The sequence below is a fragment of the Centroberyx gerrardi genome, chromosome 11 (assembly GCF_048128805.1).
Source record: "Centroberyx gerrardi isolate f3 chromosome 11, fCenGer3.hap1.cur.20231027, whole genome shotgun sequence".
Classification (NCBI taxonomy): domain Eukaryota; kingdom Metazoa; phylum Chordata; class Actinopteri; order Beryciformes; family Berycidae; genus Centroberyx; species Centroberyx gerrardi.
Genome location: NC_136007.1, coordinates 8,315,462 through 8,336,994, shown reverse-complemented (window position 1 = coordinate 8,336,994; position 21,533 = coordinate 8,315,462). Strand labels below are relative to the sequence as shown.

The window sequence follows — 21,533 nt, the reverse complement described above, 5'->3', positions numbered from 1 at the left end:
TATGTGAACAAATAGATGGAACTGTTCATTGATGGTAGAATGCTCCTGTGGTCAATAGATGGATAATAGATGGAATAGAATGTAACACAAGTGGCCACTAGATAAAGAATGTAGCTAAATGAATATCGTATTTTCAACTTCTCACACTTGGATATGAGTATCACAGCAGGCCAATCACTTAAAGACCAGTTTAATCTCATATCTAGTCAATCCTCCAAAACTGATCAGTGGCCAATTGTATCAATATCCTGGCTGACACTGTACAGTATCATCAATATGACACTTCTAACCAAAAGGCAGAAGGACATTAAGGCCGTAGATGAATCATACTGCTTGGCTGCATTTACAGAGGAGTTTACTCCATTATTATTGTGACAATGAGCACTTACACGTTCCTGCTCACTTCTATGTGGATTTTGTCAAACTTTATTCTACCTATTACTTTATATTTGATCTTCTCTTGGCATTCTGGGCTTCGTGAAGAGACATTTTGCTCCTCTGGTGTGGGCTGTGGTCTGGAATGGCTCCTGTTTTCGGCATTAAATCTATAAACCGTTAATTTGTCAATACAGCTGAGCTGACCCTAAAACAATACTATGACAAATGCCTTCCCAGCAGGGATGGAGTGTGTTAACTGGGCCAGTGTAACACCCCGGGGCAGATGTAGGATGTGGACACTGTGGCTCAGTCTGGAGGCCCTGTACCAGCAATGTGGGCTAGCAGCTTACTGTGGCATCGATATGGCTTACAAAAAAAGCATTTTCAAAATATTGTCTAATAATGTGTTGTGTCCTGTCACTGCATTGAAGAGTCGCCTTGCCCAGCAGTGAAGCGTGAACATCCTGTATCCCACAAAGGCGTAATTACATGATCCCATAGAGAAGCCAATGCGCATCTGTCTTTCCCCGAGGCACATGCATCAACACCTGGAAGCTTACTGGAAAGGCTACAGGTCACAGCAACACAGAGACAGTTGCTGTCAACGCATCGTGTGCATCCATCTTTTAAAATGGCCCTCGCAATAATAATAATAAAAAAAAAAAAATCCCTGAGCGGACACAAGCAATACCCTCGTCATCTTTGAAGGGCTTGTTACGCGCACAGGCCGAGATCTCCCACTTCCGACATGCAGGCTAGCCGATGCTACACGCCCGTGTTAAAGCTCTTTTCTGCCTGCACATCATCTTACACGGTGACAGCTTCTATTGTTTCAGTGTTGCCATCCTCACGCGTCAGAATAAAAGCGGCGGTGAAATGAAAAGGAAACACGGATCAGTGCTACAATATGTCGCTCGCTGAGATGATCAACCTGACACAAACCAACAGGCCCGCTAGTCCCAGTTCTCCCAGTTTGGACGACATTAAAACCCACTCACGACAACCAGCAGTTGCAAAACCCGTGCATCGCCTTACCTTGGAATCGATTGCCACCATGTATGCAGGTCTAATCTGTGTAGAACCGTGTCCATGGCATGTTTTTTTTTTTTTTCTTCCTCCGCTAGGACCTCAGCATCAGCAGCCCGTACAATGAAGCAGTGATGGTGGGTGATGCTGCTGGGAGCCCCGCCCTCCTCCCCATGCAGCCAGAATGAGCTCACTGGTTTCCAGCGCAGCCGGCTCCAGTACCGCCGCAGTCCCCCGCTCCTCCTCCAGCAGAGCCCCAGTAAAGCACCAGTAAAGCCCCAGTAAAGCCCAGCTGCTTCACGGCGGGCTTCGATCTCCTTACAAAATGCCGTTTAGCCAATTTACAGCATATTCTGTGTCCAAAACACCAGGCCTGGGACATGGGAAATACCCTTCCCTTCCTACTGTATGGTATTTTACTCCATCACTGCTTTTGAAGGGCTAGAAGACGATCCAGTCTGGAGGATAGGCCGGACTACTGTTACATTGTTACCAACTATGATATGGGATGTAAAACCCGGCTAAATCGTTTTATTTGCAGATTTTGTTTAAAGATTAATTAAAGATTAATTTAATTAGTCTTTATGGCAAATAAGTAATATAAAAGCAATTATTTTTCTGACAATATGATTGATTGTTGTTCATGTTGGTGTTTGTTTGCTTTATAATCACCAACTGGAGGTCATCTAGCCAATTATTTAATATATAGATACTGATGTTGATAGACGTTGATAGACGTCTTCTAGATGTGATTTTAGTGTTTAATGTAGGCTTTAATGTCTCATATTTTTCCCCTTTTGGGAATTTTTTGTCACCCTTGACACATAACGAGTGACTAGGCTTTGAAACATAAAATGTAGGCCAATTTATCGGCGCTATAGCATTATAAAACGTCTCCTCGGAACTCGGATCATGGGATTTTTTTCTCGGGATATTTCGGGGGTCACGGGACGGGAAATGTGTGCCAGCAGATACACTTTCATTTTGGTTCCAAAAGAAAAGTTGATCTGGGAGTGGGGGGTCAATCTGAATTGTTAACATGTGTTTTTGTCAATGGCAGAGGGGTTATGGGTTGCAGTGAGCTGTATGGATGCTTCAATACAAATTAAACGAGATAAAATGAGAATTAAGTGCCACCCCGTGGTTGGTCTCAGAATTGTGGGTAATTGTCAAACCCATTCAGTGGCAATGGGAGTGTACCTGGATCAGCTCAGGCTCCACTGGATAGGATTTTGCTGAACCATATCTGAAGTTTAGTCAGTATAAGGTTTATCTCAATCTTAAAAAAGGTGGGTTAACTATATTCTGCAAATAAAAAGGTGGATAAGCTGAGTTTGGGTGAGTATTGAATAAAATATATATGAGAATGGCTGTTTATGGATGTGACATGACTCGCTTTCAAGCATAAGGCTTAAAATAAACTAAATAGGCGAGCTGATGGGAAACAGTCAACCAGTGTTGTAGTGATTTCTGCCTTCGGCAAAGATGTAATTTGGACCTGGCAGAAAGTTGGAGTGAAAAGAAATTGTTCAAGGTGCTTTCAAAGCCTTGGGCAGTTTTGTTTCACTGGAAGTGATTAACTAGATATTGCCATTCAGAAATCAAGTAGGAAAACAAAGTGTGTGAAGTATTTGTTTTTGTATCTGCAACATGATAGCATAATTTTAATGAACCCTCCTTTATGTTAAAATGAACAGACATCTTTTATGTTTGGGGTCAAATTGACCCCAGCAATTTAAACCTACAAAAAATGATTGCAATTGAAAGTGTTACCCAAGTTTACACTTCAGAACATCAGCAAGTAACACATAGCACTTAGTCAATAATGAAAAAAACACCAATAAAAAGTAAATCTTCAGGTGAGATAAAACGATAAAAGAATCAAATCAAGTAAAATAGAAAGATAAAAGAACACAATCAATTTAAACAGTTAAAATGAAGGCTAATTAAAAGCTAAGCTGCAAAGATATGTTTTAAGCAGTCATTTGAAAATGCTTACAGAGCCCGCCTCTAATATTCTTTGGCAGGGTGTTCCACAGTAAAAGGCTGCATCCCCAATCTGGGGTGGGGTTTTGTCTTTCTAAAAAAGACAGCAGTAGAAGACCTGAGGGCTTTTGATGAAATGTAGAACAGCAGGGATTCTGTAATGAAGGCCGGTCCCAAGCCTTAAGAGCTTTGCATTATACAAGTAAAAGAACTTTTAAATCAATTCTAAAGGACTCTGGGAGCCAGTGCAATGCAGCTAAAACCAGAGTGATGCTCTCGCTTCCTTGTTTTTGTCAAAAGTCTAGCTGCAGAGTCCTGGATAAACTGAAGCCTCTCAATAGACTTTTTAGGGAGGCCGGTAAAAAGAGCGTTGCAGTAGTCCAGTCTACTTGTAACAAACGCGCAAGTTAGTTTTTCGGCATCTTTCTGGGTCAGGAAGGGCCGCACCTTGGCAATATTTCTAAGATGAAAGAATGCTGTTCAGGTCGCCTTGTTTATATGGGAATTAAAACTTAGGTCAGAATCTAAGATAACACCCAGGCTTGTTACTTCTGATTTGATTCAGGTTCCCAAGTCTTGTGGAGAGTTCTTCCCTTTTGGCTTCGGGGGCTGACCAAAAGGATTTCTGTCTTATCTTCATTTAGTTTTAAGAAATGTGTACTCATCCAATCATTGATAGCCAATAGACAAGTAGTGAGGGAGCTTAAGGCATCTGCATGATTTGGCTCTATAGAAATGTATAGTTGTGTATCATCAGCATAGCTATGGAAATTGATATTATGTTCTCTGATAATATCTCCTAGTGGAAGCGTATAGTGAGAAAAACAGGGGGCCAAGACAGCTTCCTTGTGCAACACCAGAAGGTAGATCATGTTTCTCTGATACATGATTTCCAAGACAGATGAAAAAGTTCTGAACCAGTTTAGGACACATTCAGGGAGACCAACCCAGTCCTCGCGACGATCTATGAGAATATTGTGGTCGATGGTGTCAAATGTTGGCATTAGTGCTGAGTGTCAAATCATTGACTATTTTGGTGAGAGCAGTTTCTGTGGGGGTCATTCCTATGTTCCCAGGGTCCTGAAGTCCCTCTGGTTGAGATAAGGGCAGGTTTGCGGTTGAGTGGTTCCCAGGCAGAGGAGGTGGTTGGGTTGAGGCATGGGGTCACTGAGGTTAGGGTTAGAGCAAGCTTACGGAGCCAGGCATGGACTTGTGATGGCTGGGTGGAACTTAGGACCCTGGGAACATAGATACGCTCCCTTTCTGTGCTGTGGCTGGCTCTGAAACCTGACTGAAACTTCTCCAGAATGTTGTCTTTGTTTAAAAAGTTGTTAATTTGGTTAGAAACCACTTTTTCAAGTATCTTAGTTAACCCTTGTGTGGTCAGGTCTGTGGGACCCGATTTCAATGTTTAGCCTACTAAAAGAAAAATGATAAAATGAATATTTTTTCAGACTCATTGGCCTCATTTTCTGTGAAGAACATGTAAAAGAACACATTTTCCCTACACTTTTATATTACATATGTGGTGTTCGGGTCCACTGGACCCGAGGGTAGTAAAAGTGTGGAAAAGTGTGTGTGTCGGTGAAAACAAGTAAAAATGAAACAAAAGGGTTTGCTGTGTGCCTTCACTCTGTCTTCCTCTTACCTGGGCCTGCTGTTTCAACATAGCACCAAGAAGCTTTCTGCTCCCACTTTTCCTGCACTCCTTACCCTCTGTAGTATGTGAAACTACAAAAAATGTTGCGGGAACCTGCACAATGTTATTTTGAAACATTGTAAACATTCAGTATTTTCCCACACTCTACCCCAGCCAGGTGCAAATTGGGGGAGACGCACAACAGATAAATAGCTTTGTGTGTGTGGCTCCTTACCACAATCGATCAGTATGGCAAAAAGAATCTCTGCTCAGAGGGCCTTAAAATCATTGTTGCAGAGAGAGAAGCTAGTGTGGAAGGAGCGTCTTCCACTTTGGAAGATGAATAATTTTTCGAATATGAGGATCATGTCTGTAAATTTAGAGTCTGAGATTGACCCTATTTTTACATAAATTGTTATGGCTGTATTGTTTAAAAAACCCAATAATGTTGTGGGTCCACCAGACCCGCGAACACAAAAACACGAACACCACACAAGGGTTAAAAAAGGAAGGTTTGGTATGGGCCTGTAGTTACTTAGGACCCCACAGTCCAAATGTGATTTCTTCAACAGCAGTTTCACAACAGCGGTTTTAAAGGCATCAGGAAAAACCCCAGCCTCAAGTGATGTATTAATGATTTTCAGAGCAGAGTTTGAAACACTATTGAAAACCCTCTTTAAAAATGTAGTAGGGACAGGGTCAAGAGAGCAGGTGGAAGATTTACTCTCTATTACAAACTTATAAAGTTCTGCAACAGAAATACTAGTAAATGCCCTCATGGATGTTTGCCTTTTACATGGTTGATTATTGAGATTACCAGCACCTGAAGCAATACTAGTATATACTTGATAGTTGTGATATTGTTGTTAAAAAAGTTAGCAAATTCCTCACATTTTGCATCAGAGGCTTGGCTTACAATGTCAGAGACAGGGGCAGGATTCAGTAGGATAGCCTTCGAATCAGACATATTATTTATGTGAATGTTTAGATCACCATTCAAAATTATTCTATCTGGTGATAATAGGTGATGCCAATTCTGGGAGAAAAAATTATAGTTGCCTAGGTGGCCGATAAAGTGTTAAAATAAGTACTGGAGCTTCAGCCTTGAGGACAAAGGCCAGATATTCAAAAGACGAAAACTCTCCTGGGTCAACCTTTGTACAGTTAAACTGATCTGAGTGTATTCCACCCCCTCGTCTGCCCTGCCTAACTGACTGATAGAAGTTGTAATTTGGAGGACATGCTTCAATAAGTGTTGCATTGCTATTTTCATCTAACCAAGTTTCCGTTAAAACATGAAATCAAATTTAAAATTAACAATAAGATCATTAACTAAAAATAATTTGTTTCTTAGTGACCTAACATTTAGTAAAGCTAATTTTGTAGTTTTGACAGGGCGTGAAACGGATTTTGAATGTTGATGGATACATATCAAATTCGATAGGTTTGCATGAGTGAGTTCAGTACATTTGATTTAGCCTGTTCGTAGTCAAAACAGGAATGAAGAGAGCTCCATGCACTGACGTTAAGTCTCTTGATGTTGATGGTGGGCCAGCAACACTGGGTCCCGGCTTGATATGGGAGCAGTCACAAGTGAACATATCAGTTGTTATGTTTTCCGGGGGCCAAAATATCAGCACTGTACCGGGGGAAGAGGAGAGGGGGGGCAAGCTAGAGGGCACCTGTTGGCGCTGTAGGCGAACTGTAGTGGGTCTAGAGCGGGGTTGGTGATGGTCTTGAGGTAGGTTAGCAAAGGTCTTCATTACCACAAAGGTCAGGGCGACGGGTCTGTTGTCATTAAGGCCTGTGATTCTTGGCTTTTTTGGCATTTTTCTGGGATGATGGTGGATGCTTTGAGGCATGCAGGAACTCTGCATTCTTCTAATGAGGTGTTGTATATGTCTGTGAATAACGGAGACAGCTGGTCTGTGCAGTGCTTCAGAGTAGAGGGAGAGACAGAGTCAGGTCCAGCTGCCTTGGGGGGATTCAGTCTCTTGAACAGCCTGTTTACCTCACTCTCACAGGTAGAGAGAGATAGTCAGGAGGGGGAGAGCTGTCTGGTGCATGTGAGTGAGGAGTATCCACAGTGGAGAGCTGGAGGAGGGGGATGGGGGTTTGGTTGTAGCGGTTGTGGTGCTGCTTAACTGTCGAATCTACATTAAAACCCATTCAGGTCGTTGGCCAGCTGTAGATTATTCATGGGGTGAGGGTATTTGGTCTTGTAATTTGTAATCTCCTGTAGCCCTTTCCAGACTGATGAGGAGTCGTCGTCTGAGTTTGTGTCTGCCTCCACTCTTCAAAGCCTTCTCCAGGAGCAACTGTCTGAGTTTAGCTGTAAACCATGGTTTGCAATCCAGGCATTCACGCACCTCCTCCACTGCTTCCCTGCTTCTCTGCTTTGATGTTTTCACCACAGGTTTAGCAAGTTTCAGTTGCTGCCTGTATGCAGGGATAAAGTGAATTAGTGAGTCCCCGAAGACAATAACCAAGGAGTCCAGGTTGCCTCTCTCCACACTCAGTATCTGGTCAGCGAGTTGACGCTGTCTCTCACACACGTCAGCTTGCGGGGGGATGTAAACACCGACTAGAATGAAGCAGGTGAATTCCCGGGGGGAGTAGAACGGTTTACAGTTTATGAAGAATGACTCCAGGTCAGGAGAACAAAACTGCAGTAGCGTGTCACATCGTTACACCAGTTTGTGTATATATAAAAAGTGATTCCTCCACCTTTGGCCTTGAACAAGAGTGCAGGTCATCTTGGAAAAGTTGGAAGCCTGGCAGTGGTACAGCAGAGTCCGGTATAGCTTCAGTCAGCCACGATTCTGTGAAGCACAAAACAGAAGAAAGAGAAAAGTCTCTATTTGTCCTTACCAGCAGCAGCAGTTTGTCCATTTTATTAAATTAGGAAAAGCCATGAAGTATCAAGCTGAAAAAATAATGTTAATCATGTTTTTAGATACATGAATCTAAAAATGAATGGGGTCATTGACCCCAAACATAATAGGAGGGTTAAATCAAACAAGTGGCAACAGTGAAAGTCTATAGTAAATGAACAGAGGTGTAGCCTAGCACGACTTCTTATTGTGAATATTCAAATCTGAAAAGAACTACACCATATATTTGTTCATATGCATATACATAACTTTTCACAGCAAGAAATGCCAAGAAAAGCTTGTCATCCCCAGCCTGCAGAGAGTTCAGTTCCCTGTATTTACCAAGTGGTGTTACCCAGAGCCTGAACCTCTAAATTTAGCCAGAAAGGCTGTTTTGCATTGGGAAGGCAGGACGGTCGATCTGTTCCACCCTCTCACACACACTCTGTAGTCTGTCTCCCCTCTATTAACCCCCCCACACACACACACACACACACACACACACACATAAGAGGTATGACTTAAATGCCACTGTTTCAGTCAACACCACCCACACATCGAGACACAAGTCCACTTCAACAGGACATTTACAACTTCATATTATCTACCACTATTTTTCCTCCAGGCTGCCATTGAACCACATTTTGCAGTGTGAGGATTTTGCAAATGCACAAATTTTGAGTGGCTTCAGGTGAAATTTGTTTTCACTGCCCACGTTTTTTCAGGAAGCATGGTCAACAACGGAAAGAATAACCCCTACACCGTTTCCTTGCCAAATGGATACCCAAAGAAGCATAAAGAGTTGGAGGGACGGGGGAACTGGGGGAACAAAGCCGAGTTCATCCTGACTGTGATGGGGGCAATCATCGGACCTGGAAACGTATGGAGGTTCCCTTACCTATGCTACAAAAACGGCGGAGGTGAGTTGGCTTCAGTTTTCACACTAAATGGTTTCCAAAAGGGGACTGGAGTTGTGAGGGAAAATGACAAATATTCCCGGGCACTGTCCTTATTCTGGGAGCTATTTAGAAGTAAAGCTCCTCTCGTCTTGCAGGTGTTTTCTTCATCCCATACATCCTGTTCATGATGACCTGCGGAATCCCCTTATTCTTCCTTGAGACTGCCGTAGGACAGTACACCAGCCAGGGGGGGATCACATGCTGGAGGAGGATTTGTCCACTGTTCGAAGGTAGAAAAAAAATACCTTTTCTGTATTTCTGGTTCCTTTTCTGGTTCTGTTAATATGCAGTCATCAACAGAGGTTGTAAAACAATCAAAACGTGGAGCGTGATAGACAGCGGACTTTTTGGGTGTAACTTTTAATTGGCGCAGGGGGAAGGATTGTACCGCAGGCAACACATGTATCACGCCGCAATTTCCTTTGCAAATGTATATTCAGGAAAATGTTTTTGCGTTCTCATATATCCAGCTGGATTTATAGATATGCCATGTAGGCGACGCGCGTAATTACGCACGAAGTCTCCGCTTTGTGGCCATGAGCGTAACTGAGCAGCTTGTCAGTCGACCGGACTGAGACACCCTACGGACACCGGTCTGCAAATGCGTATACATTGTACTTTGTTTTTATCAAAACATAATGTGGAAGTTTTAAATGATCATTTATAACTGACAACTGTGATTTGTTATGAATGTGGATTAATTGGCACGCTTTTTACGCATGACTATGCATTGGCGAATAACCCTCAATGCATGACCAAAAAAAGCTCTTGATATTTGACATTGTTGAGTCAGATAACGCGCTCACAGATACAGTGCTGAGCGAGGAGTGCAGCACTAAAACTTTTTTTTTTTTTTAATAACAGAAGAAATTCAGATTAACTAGTAAAACGCTTTTCTATCTATGCATCGTCCACACATTGTACATACATGTTGTATTGTTCTTGTTTCCAGGCATGGGCTATGCCAGTCACTTGATCATTGCGTTCAGCGCCACCTCCTACATTGTCATCCTGGCGTGGGCTTTCTTTTATTTATTCTCCTCCTTCAGCGCCGATTTGCCCTGGGCCAAATGTGGACACTACTGGAACACAGGTAGGCTGGTCCTGCAGCGAGTGGGGAGGGGCTGGGAGGCGGGCTTATACAGTAACGTTATTGGTAATGAGATATTATTTTAAGGGAGTTTTGGGGTTGGGCTTTTCTGGCATGGAAAACTTCTTTTTTGGTCTAGTAAAGAGGGATTTGATCATTTCTCCCAATAATATTCCACTGAAATATTCTCTATTCTCTATATTAAAACTCTCAACCACAACAATCTCTGATTTGAAGGCAATATCAACAGCAGCTTTGTTTAGGACCATGATAGCATAGGGTCTGTCACAAAAGAGTTTGTTGCTGTTATGGAGCTTAATGAAATGTTTTGTATATCAATCAAACCCTTAGGGGTCATTCACATGTTCATTTATCTGTGAGAGATGTAAAATGTCATATTCCAAATTTCTTTCCAAGGTTTGAAACAATATCAAATACTAACAGTAGTACTTTGAACTTTCTTGCACCAGACTCATGCATGGACTTCAGCAATGAGAATGTGAGCGTCAGCATGGCATCCAGAGTGAACGCAACTCTTCCTGTTGTGGAGTTCTGGCAGTAAGCAGCACTTTCCTCACAGAATGCTCTACTGCACACTTTCTTTCAACCTCGTTCTGCCCATTCTCTCTTCTCAACTCTCCCTCTCACTCCATATCCTCTCCTCCTCCACCACACTCTCATCTCTACTCCTATTTCACCTGACTCTGATTTCTTTCACTTTGTTCATCCTTTCTCAGACACCCTCCTTTCCTCCCTCCCTACACCTCTCTTACCCTCCCTTTCCCCTGCCTGCCATTCACTTTTTTTCCCCTCTCCCTCTCTTTTCCCGCCCCCTTCCCTCTCCATCCCACCTCCACCTGTCTCCTCTGTCCAGGCGCCGGGTCTTGAACATCTCGGGTGGCATCGAGGAGGTGGGCAGCGTGAGGTGGGAACTGGCCTTGTGCCTCATCCTCACCTGGGTCATCTGCTACTTTTGCGTCTGGAAGGGTATCAAGTCCACAGGGAAGGTGAGCGGATGAAACATTCATACATGAATATTTCACACATTTAAAAAAGAAAATCCCTGAAATACTGGCCCAAAACCTATTGAATATGTGAAACAGTTACATTTTCAACAACATACTTTAAGTAATTTCCAGTTATCTAGGCTATTTCCTCTCACTTGATTAATCTGATATTTTGTTTTGAAAAATACATATATAACAATATAACCCGATAACAAGACCTAAGGCTTTTTGTTGCCTTTAGAAGAGAACCATTTCACATCAGAAACACAGTAGGCTATTTGGTTCATATGCACTTTTATTGCAGATAATGTGTTCCTTACCATCTTACCTTTCAGACAAACAAATACATAATGTCATGAACTGGAAATATGAGAAAGAAAGTCATATAAAATGCCTTGTTGATTGTCCTTTGTCCTGATTGAGGGTCTAAGATTCAGGGTTGTCGTTTTCATTCATCGTTTCATAATGTGGGTGTTGCAAAGCTCTTTGAGACTGTAACTGTGATTAAGGGCTTTACAAATAAATTTGACTTGACTTCATCGTCAAGTACAAGAATTTGTCTTGGCAGAAGTTTTGAGATTGTTCAGCTTGGTTGTTAGTAGCATGATATACTTTATCAATTAGAGCGCACTTAGAACACCCTGTCTGGGTGTTTAAATTGATATTAGGTGTAAAGGGCCAGGAGACAGCTTAGGGCTGTGAGAGCCCAGAAACCATTACACAGGAGTGATGTGAAAGTAGTAATAACCGGTAAATCAAATTATTTGGGAACAGATTTGGCCAAAACAGCACTGTAGATGATCCTTTACATAGATTGCTACCCCACCACCTTTAGATGATCTATCTTGTTGGAACAGATAATAAGCAGACAGGTGGATACCAGTGTCAGAAATACTCGTTTTAACCATGTTTCAGTGATAACCAGCATATCAGGATTGGAACCATACTTTTAAATGATTTTGAATGTTACTTTTTTAAAGAAGAACCGTTGAGGTTAAATGTTTAAAAAGACAGAAAGTACTTTTTTGCCAGATGGGATTGATGCTCAATATCTCAGAACTGAACTCCTCCAAGATAGAACCTTAGAATTCCCAGATTACAATATTGTTTTTTGTAATCTAGATCAGATGATAACTTTAATGAGGTGTAAACCAACTGGTGTAACATGAATACAATGCCAGTAAAAAAAAGTTTGTAGTGAAGCCATATCTATGTAGCCAATAGGGAACTGTTGGTAACAAATATTGTCGGTGCATGTCTCGGGTTGCGCAAACATGAAACATGTTCATACATTTTACAGTCTTTGTGGAGAGGATTGTAAAAGCATGCAGGGGACAAAGCAGAGCAGTTTGGGGTTTGCCATTGTGAGTTAAAAGAGTCACTTAGTTCAATCTGCAGCTAGCTTGTAGCTAGCTAGCAGAGAAAATGAAAGAGGAGAAGCTGCCGGGAGAAAGCAGCTGGGATAGTGGGGAAGCTGTGGCTCAGCTCGAAAATGGACTCACTGGCTAACAAGAGTGGTGTCATCTGCAAACTTGAGTAGTGTGATGCACAGGTGGCTGGAGGGCCAATCGTTTGTGTATCGGGAGTAGAGTATGATGCAGTACAAATCCCTCCCACTGATTAGCATTTTTGCACTTGACAGTGTCTATGTTACTCAAGTAACCCAGTTATGGGTTGACACATAAATGCTCAATTGGTTAGAATAACCTGGCTACGCTCAGTTATAAGAAACGCGGTGAAGATGCCTGGCTTACTCTGATATTAAATGGATTACTGAGAGGCATTGAGAGCACGGCTCAGTCAAAGAGGGTGGCTGGCAGCTGCACCTTTTCATACTTTTTTTTTTGCTGATGGACCATTTTATCTGTGGACAGGAATATTCTGTGAAAGGGTTTATTCATGTCAACATGGATAGTCAATCGCACAGTATCAAAGGTGCATGTCCAGAGCGTGAAAACGTAGCCAGTGTCTGTGTAGGTGTCAGAACTATCACTTATACACCTGAAGGCCTCCCAGTCTGCAGTGCTGAGGTAGTCTTTTAACTGATTTACCTTTGAGATAGGTGGTGAATAGATTTGCCTGGCAGACTGGTTTTGTTTTTTCTGCATGTTGGAACCATCTGGACCATTGCAGGAATCACTCCAAGAAATGGTGAAGCGTTTGGATTGAACAATTATTCTGCTTTTACAATAAGTGTATTGTTTCCAGAGGCTTGGATCTCTTCCTGAACACTCTCTTCTTACAGCAGTCAAGTCTATCCAAGTGTGGGTGTATTTGGTTGGGTTGGTATGTCTGACTAATGGGTTGTATTAGGCAAGTTCAATTAAATATCACTGTCACAGGTTGGGTAGCCTAACAAGAGGCACACTATGGCAATGCTTTTTTTAACATTTTTATTAATTATGTTATGAAAAAGTCATAACTTCTTGAGTCATGTTTTCATGGGACACCAAGGGACCAGAAAATGGGTGTGTCTTTGAAGCCAAGTTCTTACAGATAGGGCAAATATTCGCAGTAGAAGCCAGACGCAATAAACACTAATGTGAACCTAATGGCAGAGTGAAATCAATCACCGGCTGTAATGTTTTTGAATTTTGTTAGATTGTATTTGAGTTTTTACATTTCACCCTCTCAGTTAAATAATGTAATGGTTACAAACCAGGCAGTTAGACCATAAGTCATTAGTTTTTGTTGCTATGTTGCCATCTTGGACCAAGTCAGTTGACCTATAGGACTGACTCAATACATTACTTCAGATTAGAGCTGACTACAGGTTCTGTGGACTCGTATACCTCAAATGCCACTGATGTGTTCATTACTCAGTAGAATCGCTGCTGGAACACAGATGTAGTGAAGAAAATGGATTAAAAAAAAACAATAGACTAAGTGACAGTTCACAGCATGTACTGTATGATTTCCTCTCTCCCTCCAGGCGGCCTACTTCACAGCTACCTTCCCCTTCATTATGCTGTTTGTTCTGCTTGTGCGTGGTGTTACTCTGCCGGGGGCAATAGATGGGATTATCTACTACCTCTGGCCTGATGTCTCCCGCCTCTCAGATCCACAGGTAGGTCCTTCACACCCACAAACACATAGAATATTCACACACGCAAACACACACACATACACATTTACTTAAGTCCACAGATAAACAGGAAATAACAGTGATGCAAGAGACACATAATGAGTATGTGGCATTCATTATAGAGATATGCTGTCACAGATGCACCCGTTCCACATCTGCTGTATCAAACAAATAAAACGATGGCATTTAACCCACAATAAATGGCAACTGCCGATGTTTGCTTAGAGTATTGCCAATATCTTGGCCCTGTTTTGGCCCTCCCCTGCCTGTTGGCGCCACTCACCACCAGTTTTACAGTTTACAGTCACACCAGAAACTCCAGTGACACTTCAGTTCACATTCAAAGATCTTGTGCTTCAGATTCAATCAATTCAGGAAGGACGTTCTGATCAAAATTCAAAAACTTGAAATTGGTTTGCCAGTAAACGACTATATCCAATCTCTAGACCAGACCCCAAACCGAGCAGAGTGTGTATCCAGTTTGCTATGTTTCCTTTACACATATGCACACACGCACTCACACACATGCATGCACGTACCCTTTCTTCTGCACTTTTCAGGTGTGGATGGATGCTGGAACTCAGATCTTCTTCTCTTATGCCATCAGCCTTGGGTTCCTCACCTCTCTCGGCAGCTACAACACTTACAACAACAACTGCTACAAGTAAGCTGAGTCTTATCCATCAAAATCAAAATCAGATCAGCTTTTCTGAGTGTAATCTGCAAAGGAAAATGTCGGTGTTAAGATTTTTGGTCTTTTCCACAATCTCTCTGCAGCTTCAGCTCCACTATTTTTGGGTGTGAATACTTTTGACCGCTTTTAAGGAAATTTGAAAAAAAAAAAAAAAGTCTAAAAGGAAAAATTAAAGTCTCGAGTAGATCAAAAACAATTCAGAATTCTATGATGAGCATCCACTGCTTACTCACTTAAACTTTTCTAGAGTTGCATTAATTTAAACGTCTCCCTTTTCCTTTCAGGGATTGTTTCTACCTCTGCCTGCTGAACAGCGCTACCAGCATCGTGTCGGGCTTTGCCATTTTCTCTGTTTTGGGTTTTATGACCTACGAACAAGGAGTGGATATTGCTGAGGTGGCAGAGTCAGGCAAGTATTGACTCATTTTTGTTCTTTTAATTATGCAGGAAGCGTTAGAGTGAACCATGTCATACCTTGCCTGTGAGGCTTGTTGGGCAATTTAAATTAGTCCAAGAAATGCTGTATCCTGCATTCACACTTACCTCAGTCTTTGTGGAGCGTACCATTGCCAAATCATGTGATACTTTATTTATCCCCTTAGGGAAATTCTCTTTTCACTTGCTGACCTCAGAAACTTCTCGCCAGGCCAAATACCTTGTTTTTGTCACTGTGTTGTTCTCTCGATGTTTTCCCTTGTTTCCCTTCCAATGTAGCAATGCAGAGCTAAAGAGCTTGGTTTATTAAGGGTGCAGATTTTTCAGACATTATTGTCATCATAAGTGATCTATAAGTTGTATTGACCTCTATTGGCGACCAGTAGGAATTGCAACAACATCAACAGGTTCCCACACACAAACAATAAAATCACATTTCACAATGCAGACGAGAAAGCGAGCTACTTAGAGCAGAGATCCAACACACATTTCTAGTGAGCAGGTAATACGTATATCACCATGCAAAATAAGGTAATAAAAGTAATACTTTGTCATTTGCTTTTTTTGGCTTTTGCAGCACCGTCCTCCATTGATGAGGAGGGGCGGGGAGTTTTTGCTCCAAACCAGACATTGGGCTGAGCAGTGGGTTTTGAAAGCCAGAAATCTCAGCAACCTGGCAAAGAAATCGTTGAGTCATTGGTATCGATCAACAACCCAGTCAACTCCCCGCTGATATTATGATCACTGTGTGCGATGGGACAGTAAAAATCGTTCTTATTGCCCTCTCAGTGTTGCTTGACTGTTTGATGTTTATAACAGAAAGTATTATGAAGAGTCAAATTCCCTAGTTCAAATCAAAGTCTCTTTCAAGCTAATGGAAAACACACACTCTCCTCAACACTTTTCTGAAACAGGAAAGTGAGTGTGTGTGTAGGGTGTGTGTGTGTGTGTGTGTGTGTGTGTGTGTGTGTGCACGTGTTGTTTTTTTAGTATCTTGGTAAATTGTGATTTTCGTTTAAGCTTGAGAGTCACTAGTTTGTATCCTGTTACTCTACCATGCCTGCTGACAACATTGCATGCAGACTTTGCGGCAACCATGCCAACACTGGCTAGCATTTTCCTTCCTGGAATACAATAGCGTATGCTTTGATAGTGTTGCAATTTAATGTTTAATGTTTTATTAAGCATTTAAAAAGGGGCATGGTATAAAGAAGTCTTTGTTTTAAACCTCTTTATCTATCTCCCTTTCCCTCTCTGTGCATGAATGTGTCTGTGTGTGTGTGTGTGTGTGTGTGTGTGTGCAGGTCCAGGGCTGGCCTTCATTGTTTACCCACGTGCGGTGGCCATGATGCCCATGCCTCAGGTCTGGTCGGTGTGTTTCTTCATCATGATCATTCTGCTGGGCTTGGACAGTCAGGTAACCACACAACCTCTCTCAAATGAATGAATGATTGAATGAATGGTTAATGACTGAATCAACATATTTTTATCTGTATCCCCACTAAGCTAGTCTTCCAGGATTACACATCAAGGAGACACCCTTATACATTTTTAGATTTTTAGATTTTCGACATTCTGTCCAGAGCAAGTTACATTGTGCGCAACACTAGAATAAGCTTCAATTCCTAGATCACCAAAATAACAAGCAACCAAAAGAGGGAGTGCAAAGGAAGTCCTTAATATTCCTGTTTACAGAACAATCATTGTAGCGACCAGGCCTGCTGGAAACAAAGTAAAAAGTCGCTGAGAGGCTGAGATAGGGCCTTGTTTGCTGATTGTCTGACGCGCTACCAAAAAAGATTCGCTGAGATCAAAATATACGTTTTCTAACTTTTATTAATGAAAGTTATCAACTTAGTATAACGTGCAGAAAATATACTCAAAATAATCACAGCGATCAGAGCCAAAAAAACAGCGGTCAACAAAAAATACGGCGACCCACTCACCCTCTCTCTCTTTCTATCAGCTGCCATGCAGGTGAACAGGTGCTGATATTAACTATACGAATATCACCGCCCATATCCATGTGACCTGATTATATCAATCACCGTGATTGTGCAATAACAAATAAACAACCAAAATAACCAAAATATAAACCAACACAAAATTATCCATTTATAATTCATTCTAAATTCACAATGGCTCCTACAATCATATAAGAGCAAAGTGCTAGGATAAGAAATAGACTAAGAGCTAAGGAGAGAGATGGAGGGGATCCTTCAGAGATCAGTAGAGAAATCATGACATTTTCGAAGTTTAAAATGAACATTATTAACATAACTCGACTGAAGACATCCCATGCAGATGGATTTACAGGGAAATGACTCTCCTCCCTCCCTTCATTTCCTTCCAGTTTGTCGGTCTGGAGTGTCTGATGACCTCGGTGGTTGATCTGTTCCCTACTTACCTGCGCCGAGGCTTCAGGCGAGAGCTGCTTCTGCTGGCCATCTGCACTGTGTGTTGTTTGCTGGGCTTCTCCCTGGTCACCGAGGTTGGTGCGGTACACATGGAGCGACACATACAGTTACAAAAACACTTCCACAATGTTCTGTGTACATTTTGAAATATATACATTTACCATTTTCCATATACACTGTAATGTCACTATACTAGATAATAAGATAATAGTTAAAAGTGCAGGTTGTGAGGTCTTTTTTCATGTTTTAAACAAAGATCTTTGGTGAGGAAACTTTTGTTGTTGACGTGTTTACTGACGTTGTTGATGTTGTTGTTTATGTTATCATTGTTGATGTTATTGTTGTCATTGTTGATGTTGATTGTTGTTGATGTTAGGGAGGGATGTACCTGCTCCAGTTGTTGGATCATCATGTTTGCAGTGGCACCACTCTGCTCCTCCTCTCTCTCTGCCAGTCTGTCAGCATCGCATGGGTCTATGGTCAGTATACACATTATAACCCACCATGTCAATATACCTTATCCTGTTTACAATAACCCAGATAAAGCTCTTATAGAGATTATGAGAAACCTGAATAAGATACTTAAGATACTTTACCACAAATCCTGAGGCATGTATACGCCTTAATTTTCATTTTGGGACGAACTATTCCTTTAACCCAGTAACTGTTGGTTTTTGGAGTCTATGTTAGCCCAAGTTTCCTTAAAGTCGAGATGAAACGGCATTTCGAGAGTATCTAACTTCCGTATCGTGACGTATTTCCGAGTGAAACAGGAAAGACAGGCGGGACATAACGTTGGGAGGAATTTGATTTAAACGTTGAAAAGTGGGCGTGTCATAACACCCGAAGACACACCCAAGTACCATGCTGTTGCTAGCTAGCTAACTAATGAATCTTAGCTCTGTGCGCTAAAAGTTGAAGATTGATTGATGGGTGGATGTCATGATATTATTGGTTGAAATTGGTTATGGGCATGCTTACGTGAGCACACGGCATATTTTGTTTTACAGGAAGAAAACATGATTGAATTTTGATATATATGCCAATTTTTTTTGGCATATATTGTTAAATAGGTGCACAATATGACCGGGGATGTGATCTAAAAGGGTTAAAAAGGCATTTTTCATTTCATCTCGACTTTAAATGGGGCAGGGATATGTGTGTTTGGGATATAAGGATGCATGTAAACAGTTCATCCCAAATAGGACCAACCCAGAATTTACCTTTCACATACCTTTCCCTTGCCCTGCAGGTGCTGAGCGTTTCTACGGCAACATCACAGACATGATTGGCTACCGTCCGTACCCAGTAATGAAATACTGTTGGCTCTACGTCACTCCCTTCGTCTGCTTTGTAAGGGTTCAGCCATACATTTAATTAGTTTTTTTTTTCTTCCTCTGTGTGTGTATATCTCTCTCACTGTGTTTGTCTCTCTTTCCATTCAGTGATGCACACTGATTAGCCTGAGAGTCTGTATAATGTGTCCATTCTTAAGAGAAATGCACATAGTTACTGTACTCAGAGCTATTTGCAGATCCGCGCGTTATGCACACATACTCACAGACAATAACACACACAGCTGTGCACACACACGCGCACACACAGCGGATTTATTGTATTGACTTAATCCTATAGCACTCGTCTTCACCTCTGCTCCTTTGACTCTTGCAGTTACCCCCCCCCCCCCCTTGCCTTCCTACCCATGAACTCCCAACCTCAACTCCTCTCTTTACAAGCTCATATATAAGCACAACACGAGTGAATCTGCAGCACATTAGTGTGATTTAAAGACTAATAAATCTGTAAAGATATATCATCCCTCCCAATGCTTATATGGTTAGAGTTTTAAAGTATTAATAGTATTAAAGTCTTTAAGAAAGTCTTGTTCAATATTGATTCTATGAAGTGAAACAGCAAAAGGAAATTCTAAACCCACCACTCGACCGATTCATCTTCTACATCACCTTTTTAAGGATGTACTGTATTTTATGGAGAGGAAGAATGTATGGGAGCTTTGTAGAGGTATTAAAGATAGATAGATAGATAGATAGATAGATAGATAGATAGATAGATAGATAGATAACTTTGGCTAATAATGTTAGTAACACTTATCCACTTTCTCTCCCCACATCACAGGGAACATTCATCTTCTCCATCATCAAACATTCCCCGCTGAAGTTCAGCAACAGTTACGTTTATCCAGCCTGGGCGAACATCATCGGCTGGTTCATAGCCTCCGTCTCCCTCTCCCTCATCCCTCTGTTTGTGGTGTGTAAAATGGCGAAAGGCAAAGGCACGCTTCGACAGGTGAGCATGATCATCGTCAAAAACCATGTGTTGTATTTGTTTTTCTCTCTTTTTCAAGTTGTGTGTTTGTGAGTGTGTGTGTGTGTGTGTGTGTCGGTGGTTGATCAACATCCCCGCAGATATACTGTGATCATTTTGTGCTAGTCTTTCCTTTCCTGTGCTTTGTCAAAGATTTCTCAGTATACTGCATTAGGTTTTCTCACTACTCCTTTTGTTTTTCACAAGAACAGTTTTGTAAGAAACACCCTTAGGATTACATGGATTGCTTGCATTAAGATTTGTAGGAAGCCATGCCCCCTTTTACATCACAGGTGTACATTATTGGGAAATTATCAGCTTCCAGTTGTCTAGGTTGTACACAAATTGTCAGAAGACACATTCTCATGTATTTTCTGGTGCAGTCACTTAGCCACCCCTATTGGTGAAAGATAGTTTGCTCTTTTACTTCTTCACGTTGTAGAGCTTTCATTTGTCTACATGAAGAGTCAAGTCCTTTTTCCGTGGAAACGACTACTTGTTGGCCAGGCTGTACTGCAAAATGTTTATTTTCACCTTCTTCTCACCTACCTGCTGAATTCTACTTTACTCGTCTCTCTCCCCAGCGATTCCTGCTGCTGTGCCGTCCCGTGGACGACCTTCCCATGGAGCTGGAATGTCCTCCTGCACGGGCATCCAACGGCACCGCTGCCCACACTGAACTCAAACCTCTATCCCACACTGGGGCAGAGAGGCTCGCTCAGTGAACACAGAGAGGCTCTTGGATTGAGAAATGTACGTTAGTCTGTGGCTCGGTACGGAGGTCATTACAGCATCCTTTCTCTCTGGCTGTGGGTTTTTACTTTTTCTTCCTTTATGATGAAAATGCGCCATCATTTGGTAAAGATGGAGATTCTGTGTGTTGCTCCTGAAGGTGAGCTTGGCCTATGCCAAGATTCACAAAATGTAAATCAATCCTGAAAACCTTTTTATAGCGTGCATATATCAGACTCACTTGTTTTTATATTGTGACTGACAGTATATATTCTGAACATAGTGATTGTTTTTATGCCAAGCAAGCAAGACTGGTAGCTTGGCATAAAATACATATGCACATTACTGCAAAAATGTGGCAATACCCTATGTCATTTAGACATATTTACTCGATAGACATATCGAATGAGCTGGAAGCGACATGTACTTGGCTCACAGTTGAATATGTTGTTTGGATCATTGTTGGTGCACGCCTGTGTGAGTGTGTCACCAGGTGTGTGTGGTATTTGAGTCTATCATTGTACAGTAAAGTTTGATTAAGGACACAAAGTATAAAGTCAGTAACAGCAGGGAGCATCTTCTCTCCCCAACCAGTCCTCAGTAATTCACACTTGGAGATGCAGCAGCTCCACTACCTGCTGCGTTCCTTTACTGGCCACAGAACGAACCGAGCTGATCGATGACGGGTATTTTTGCTCAGTGACTAGTGCCTACAAAACAAAGACATTCCTCCATTTCTACTCTGCCACACGTAAAATTATGAATATGTCCTGTTATGTATCTTGTGTATAGTTGCACTCCAAAAATATCATGTTTGCAGGTGATTCTTTGAAAATGTTGTAAAACTTGGGTTTTTACGGAGTTGTATTTCCCCCGAAACAAATTGT

At 41.7% G+C, this 21,533-nt stretch overlaps 1 protein-coding gene across 1 annotated transcript; it reads left to right on the top strand.

Moving 5' to 3' along the window:
• The first annotated feature begins 1,548 nt into the window (after positions 1 to 1,548).
• On the top strand, positions 1,549 to 20,639 carry LOC139925093 (sodium- and chloride-dependent GABA transporter 2-like). The gene is made up of 15 exons (XM_071916327.2): positions 1,549 to 1,663; positions 8,628 to 8,822; positions 8,957 to 9,091; positions 9,814 to 9,954; positions 10,422 to 10,509; positions 10,826 to 10,958; positions 13,891 to 14,025; positions 14,604 to 14,707; positions 15,022 to 15,146; positions 16,477 to 16,589; positions 17,526 to 17,663; positions 17,966 to 18,068; positions 18,842 to 18,942; positions 19,726 to 19,896; positions 20,499 to 20,639. Exons 1-15 carry the CDS (start codon positions 1,549 to 1,551, stop codon positions 20,637 to 20,639), a joined length of 1,938 nt encoding a protein of 645 aa, XP_071772428.1.
• The last annotated feature ends 894 nt before the right edge of the window (positions 20,640 to 21,533 follow it).

Bases quoted from the DNA above. Each gene is read 5' to 3' on its own strand.
- LOC139925093 (XM_071916327.2), top strand. From the start codon at position 1,549: ATGCTGCTGGGAGCCCCGCCCTCCTCCCCATGCAGCCAGAATGAGCTC. The intron at 18,943-19,725 runs GTAAGGGTTCAG...CCCACATCACAG, and splicing joins TCACTCCCTTCGTCTGCTTT to GGAACATTCATCTTCTCCAT. The intron at 19,897-20,498 runs GTGAGCATGATC...CTCTCTCCCCAG, and splicing joins GCAAAGGCACGCTTCGACAG to CGATTCCTGCTGCTGTGCCG.